The sequence below is a fragment of the Oncorhynchus gorbuscha genome, unplaced genomic scaffold, assembly GCF_021184085.1.
Source record: "Oncorhynchus gorbuscha isolate QuinsamMale2020 ecotype Even-year unplaced genomic scaffold, OgorEven_v1.0 Un_scaffold_844, whole genome shotgun sequence".
In the NCBI taxonomy this organism is placed as follows: Eukaryota; Metazoa; Chordata; class Actinopteri; order Salmoniformes; family Salmonidae; genus Oncorhynchus; species Oncorhynchus gorbuscha.
The window spans coordinates 295,001-300,388 of record NW_025745836.1 but is presented as its reverse complement, the minus strand read 5'-3'; the positions used below and the strand labels follow the sequence as shown (position 1 = coordinate 300,388).

The 5,388-nt window shown below is 50.6% G+C and overlaps 1 protein-coding gene across 1 annotated transcript in view; it reads left to right on the top strand.

Annotated features, from left to right (window-relative positions):
• Positions 1 to 2,618: 2,618 nt before the first annotated feature.
• LOC124020520 (BAH and coiled-coil domain-containing protein 1-like) overlaps positions 2,619 to 5,388 on the top strand; it is a gene marked incomplete at its 5' end in the record, with an annotated part of 17,733 nt that continues 14,963 nt past the window's right edge. The window contains 2 exon segments of the mRNA XM_046335758.1: positions 2,619 to 2,736; positions 3,591 to 3,666. Of these exon segments, the coding sequence (XP_046191714.1) occupies positions 2,619 to 2,736; positions 3,591 to 3,666 (194 nt within the window).

Here is a 5,388-nt window from a genome sequence, read left to right as displayed (position 1 = left end):
AAATCAAATCAAATCAAATTTTATTTGTCACATACACATGGTTAGCAGATGTTAATGCGAGTGTAGCGAAATGCTTGTGCTTCTAGTTCCGACAATGCAGTGATAACCAACAAGTAATCTAACTAACAATTCCAAAACTACTGTCTTATACACAGTGTAAGGGGATAAGGAACATGTACATAAGGATATATGAATGAGTGATGGTACAGAGCAGCATACAGTAGATGGTATCGAGTACAGTATATACATATGAGATGAGTGTGTAGACAAAGTAAACAAAGTGGCATAGTTAAAGTGGCTAGTGATACATGTGTTACATAAGGATGCAGTCGATGTTGTAGAGTACAGTATATACATATGCATATGAGATGAATAATGTAGGGTAAGTAACATTATATAAGGTAGCATTGTTTAAAGTGGCTAGTGATATATTTACATCATTTCCCATCAATTCCCATTATTAAAATGGCTGGAGTTGGGTCAGTGTCAATGACAGTGTGTTGGCAGCAGCCACTCAATGTTAGTGGTGGCTATTTAACAGTCTGATGGCCTTGAGATAGAAGCTGTTTTTCAGTCTCTCGGTCCCAGCTTTGATGCACCTGTACTGACCTCGCCTTCTGGATGATAGCGGGGTGAACAGGCAGTGGTTCGGGTGGTTGATGTCCTTGATGATCTTTATGGCCTTCCTGTAACAACGGGTGGTGTAGGTGTCCTGGAGGGCAGGTAGTTTGCCCCCGGTGATGCGTTGTGCAGTCCTCACTACCCTCTGGAGAGCCTTACGGTTGAGGGCGGAGCAGTTGCCGTACCAGGCGGTGATACAGCCCGCCAGGATGCTCTCGATTGTGCATCTGTAGAAGTTTGTGAGTGCTTTTGGTGACAAGCCGAATTTCTTCAGCCTCCTGAGGTTGAATAGGCGCTGCTGCGCCTTCTTCACGACGCTGTCAGTGTGAGTGGACCAATTCAGTTTGTCTGTGATGTGTATGCCGAGGAACTTAAAACTTTCCCTCTGCTGTTTCCTGAAGTCCACAATCATCTCCTTAGTTTTGTTGACGTTGAGTGTGAGTTATTTTCCTGACACCACACTCCAAGGGCCCTCACCTCCTCCCTGTAGGCCATCTCGTCGTTGTTGGTAATCAAGCCTACCACTGTTGTGTCGTCCGCAAACTTGATGATTGAGTTGGAGCGTGCGTGGCCACGCAGTCGTGGGTGAACAGGGAGTACAGGAGAGGGCTCAGAACGCACCCTTGTGGGGCCCCTGTGTTGAGGATCAGCGGGGAGGAGATGTTGTTGCCTACCCTCACCACCTGGGGCGGCCCGTCAGGAAGTCCAGTACCCAGTTGCACAGGGGCGGGGTCGAGACCCAGGGTCTGGAGCTTGATGACGAGCTTGGAGGGTACTATGGTGTTGAATGCCGAGCTGTAGTCGATGAACAGCATTCTCACATAGGTATTCCTCTTGTCCAAGTGGGTTAGGGCAGTGTGCAGTGTGGTTGAGATTGCATCGTCTGTGGACCTATTTGGGCGGTAAGCAAATTGGAGTGGGTCTAGGGTGTCAGGTAGGGTGGAGGTGATATGGTCCTTGACTAGTCTCTCAAAGCACTTCATGATGACGGAAGTGAGTGCTACGGGGCGGTAGTCGTTTAGCTCAGTTACCTTAGCTTTCTTGGGAACAGGAACAATGGTGGCCCTCTTGAAGCATGTGGGAACAGCAGACTGGTATAGGGATTGATTGAATATGTCCGTAAACACACCGGCCAGCTGGTCTGCGCATGCTCGGAGGGCGTGGCTGGGGATGCCGTTTTGGCCTGCAGCCTTGCGAGGGTTAACACGTTTAAATGTCTTACTCACCTCGGCTGCAGTGAAGGAGAGACTGCATGTTTCCGTTGCAGGCCGTGTCAGTGGCACTGTATTGTCCTCAAAGCGGGCAAAAAAGTTATTTAGTCTGCCTGGGAGCAAGACATCCTGGTCCGTGACTGGGCTGGATTTCATCTTGTAGTCCGTGATTGACTGTAGACCCTGCCACATGCCTCTTGTGTCTGAGCCATTGAATTGAGATTCCACTTTGTCTCTGTACTGAAGCTTAGCTTGTTTAATAGCCTTACGGAGGGAATAGCTGCACTGTTTGTAATCTAACCCTAACCTCTAACCCTAACCTCTAACCCTAACCTCTAACCCTAAATCTAACCCTAACCCTAACTGTAACCCTAAACTTAACCTTAACCCCAAACCCCTCATCTTAATTCTAACCCTAAACGTAACCCCTAAGCCTAAAATAGCATTTTTCCTCGTGGGGACCGGAAAATGTCCCCACTTGTCTGAATTTTCCTCGTTTTACAATCCTTGTGAGGACTTCTGATTACCACAGCAGTAGTTAAACACACACACACACACACACACACACACACACACACACACACACACACACACACACACACACACACACACACACACACACACACACACACACACACACACACACACACACACACACACACACACACACACACACACACACACACACACACACACACACAAGATAGGAGGGAACAAATATGCACTTCCATACACACTGTTGATGTGTGCTGTCTTTCATTAAATGACTGTGTACGCCTTACCCAGCAGCCCCCAGCTGTGTCCTGACCAGACAGCTGCTGACAGATGGACTCAGGGTGCTGATCTCCAAGGAGGATGAACTTCTCTACGCAGCCCGGGTCCACACACTGGAGCTGCCAGACATGTAACTATACCTTTACATCTACATGTCAGTCAGTTAGCAGACACTCTTATCCAGAGCATCTTACACTAGTGAGTACACACACACACACGCACGCACACGCACACACGCACACACAGTATGTACAGTATCAGCCACTACTACCTCAGTGGCTGGAAGCCATGGTTGGTCTTCTCTGTAGTGAGTGACTCAGTGTTGGCATCTTAGCCTCTCACTCCAGAAGGAGTCCACACACCCCTTGCAGAGCACTCTCTCCTCCTTTCTCCCCCTCCTCCCTCTCTCTCCTCCTCCTCCCTCTCTCTCCTCCTCCCCCTCCTCCCTCTCTCTCCTCCTCCTCCCTCTCTCTCCTCCTTCTCTCCTCCTCCTCCTCCTTCTCTCTCCTCCTCCTCCTCCTCCCTCTCTCCTCCCTCCCCTCCTCCCCCTCTCCTCTCCTCCTCCCTCTCTCCTCCTCCCCTCCTCCTCCTCCTCCTCCTCCTCCTCTCCTCCTCCTCTCTGTTACATAACTCCATGTCTTCTCTCACCCAGCTCACTCTGAGTGGAAGAGTGTCGATAATGCTGCTCCGGCAGCAGGCAACTGGAACAGAGGAGTGGGACAGTGACACGTGAAACCAGGCAGGCATAATACCCACACAGCTGAAAATAGTTTTCTCTCTCTGCTTTTCCTCTCTCTCTCTCTCTCTGCTCTTCCTCTCTCGCTCTCTCTCTCCCCCTCTCTCTCCCTCCCTCTTCCTCTCTCTATCTCTATTCCTCTCTCTCTCTCTCTTCCTCTTCTCTCCCTCCCTTCCTCTTCCTCTCTCCCTTTCTCTCTCTCTCTCTCTCTCTCGCTCTCTCTCTCTTTCCTCTTTCTCAATCTCCAGCTACAGCATTGTTATTGACGGGGAGAGAGGAAACCGCCCTAGAATCTACTCACTGGAGCAACTGCTGCAGGAAGCGGTGAGTTCAGTTCCTACCCCCTCTTTAGAAAACAATAGTCCCCCCCACACCTAGACCTCTGGGATGTGGTCACGCTGGACTAACCAAGTCACTGGATCCTCCTCAATCCCTCTCCCTTCCCTTCCCTCCTCTCCTCTACTGTCCTCTCCTCTACTGTCCTCTCCTCTACTGTCCTCTGCTCTACTGTCCTCTCCTCTACTGTCCTCTACTGTCCTCTCCTCTACTGTCCTCTACTGTCCTCTTCTCGACTGTCCTCTCCTCTACTGTCCTCTACTCTGGAGACTCTCCTCTACTGTGGAGACACAGGCTCCTCTACTGTCCTCTACTGTCCTCTCTCTTCTACTGTCCTCTACTGTGGAGACACTGTCCTCTACTGTCCTCTCCACTAATGTCCTCTCCTTTACTGTCCTCTCCTCTACTGTCCTCTCCTGTCCTCTACTGTCCTCTCCTCTAATGTCTTCTCCTTTACTGTCCTCTCCTCTACTGTCCTCTCATCTACTGTCCTCCTGTCCTCTAATGTCCTCTCCTTTACTGTCCTCTGCTCTACTGTCCTCTCCTGTCCTCTACTGTCCTCTCCTCTACTGTCCTCTCCTCTACTGTCCTCTACCCTCTGTGAGTTTCTGTGCTCGTGTACTGTATGGAACCAAGCTCACTGAGTAGTGATAATCTCTCTATCACCTGCTCCATACATGTGTTTTGTCTTAATGGGAGACGACGCAGACTTCCCCTCCTGGTAACACAGGCTGCCCATACTGATGGAGACACAGGCTGCCCATACTGATGGAGACACAGTTTGCCCATACTGATGGAGACACAGACTGCCCATACTGATGGAGACACAGACTGCCCATACTGATGGAAACACAGGCTGCCCATACTGATGGAGACACAGGCTACCCATACTGATGGAGACACAGGCTGCCCATACTGATGGAGACACAGGCTGCCCATACTGATGGAGACACAGGCTGCCCATACTGATGGAGACACAGGCTGCCCATACTGATGGAGACACAGGCTGCTCATACTGATGGAGACACAGGCTGCTCATACTGATGGAGACACAGGCTGCCCATACTGATGGAGACACAGGCTGCCCATATTGATGGAGACACAGGCTGCCCATACTGATGGAAACACAGGCTGCTCATACTGATGGAGACACAGGCTGCCCATACTGATGGAGACACAGGCTGCCCATACTGATGGAGACACAGGCTGCTCATACTGATGCATCACAGGCTGCCCATACTGATGGAGACACAGGCCCATACTGATGGAGACACAGGCTCATACTGATGGAGACACAGGCTGCCCATACTGATGGAGACACAGGCTGCCCATACTGATGGAGACACAGGCTGCCCATACTGATGGAGACACAGGCTGCCCATACTGATGGAGACACAGGCTGCCCATACTGATGGAGACACAGGCTGCCCATACTGATGGAGACACAGGCTGCCCATACTGATGGAGACACAGGCTGCCCATACTGATGGAGACACAGGCTGCTCATACTGATGGAGACACAGGCTGCCCATACTGATGAAGACACAGGCTGCCCATACTGATGGAAACACAGGCTGCCCATACTGATGGAGACACAGGCTGCATACCATACTGATGGAGACACAGGCTGCCCATACTGATGGAGACACAGGCTGCCCATACTGATGGAGACACAGGCTCATACTGATGGAGACACAGGCTCATACTGAT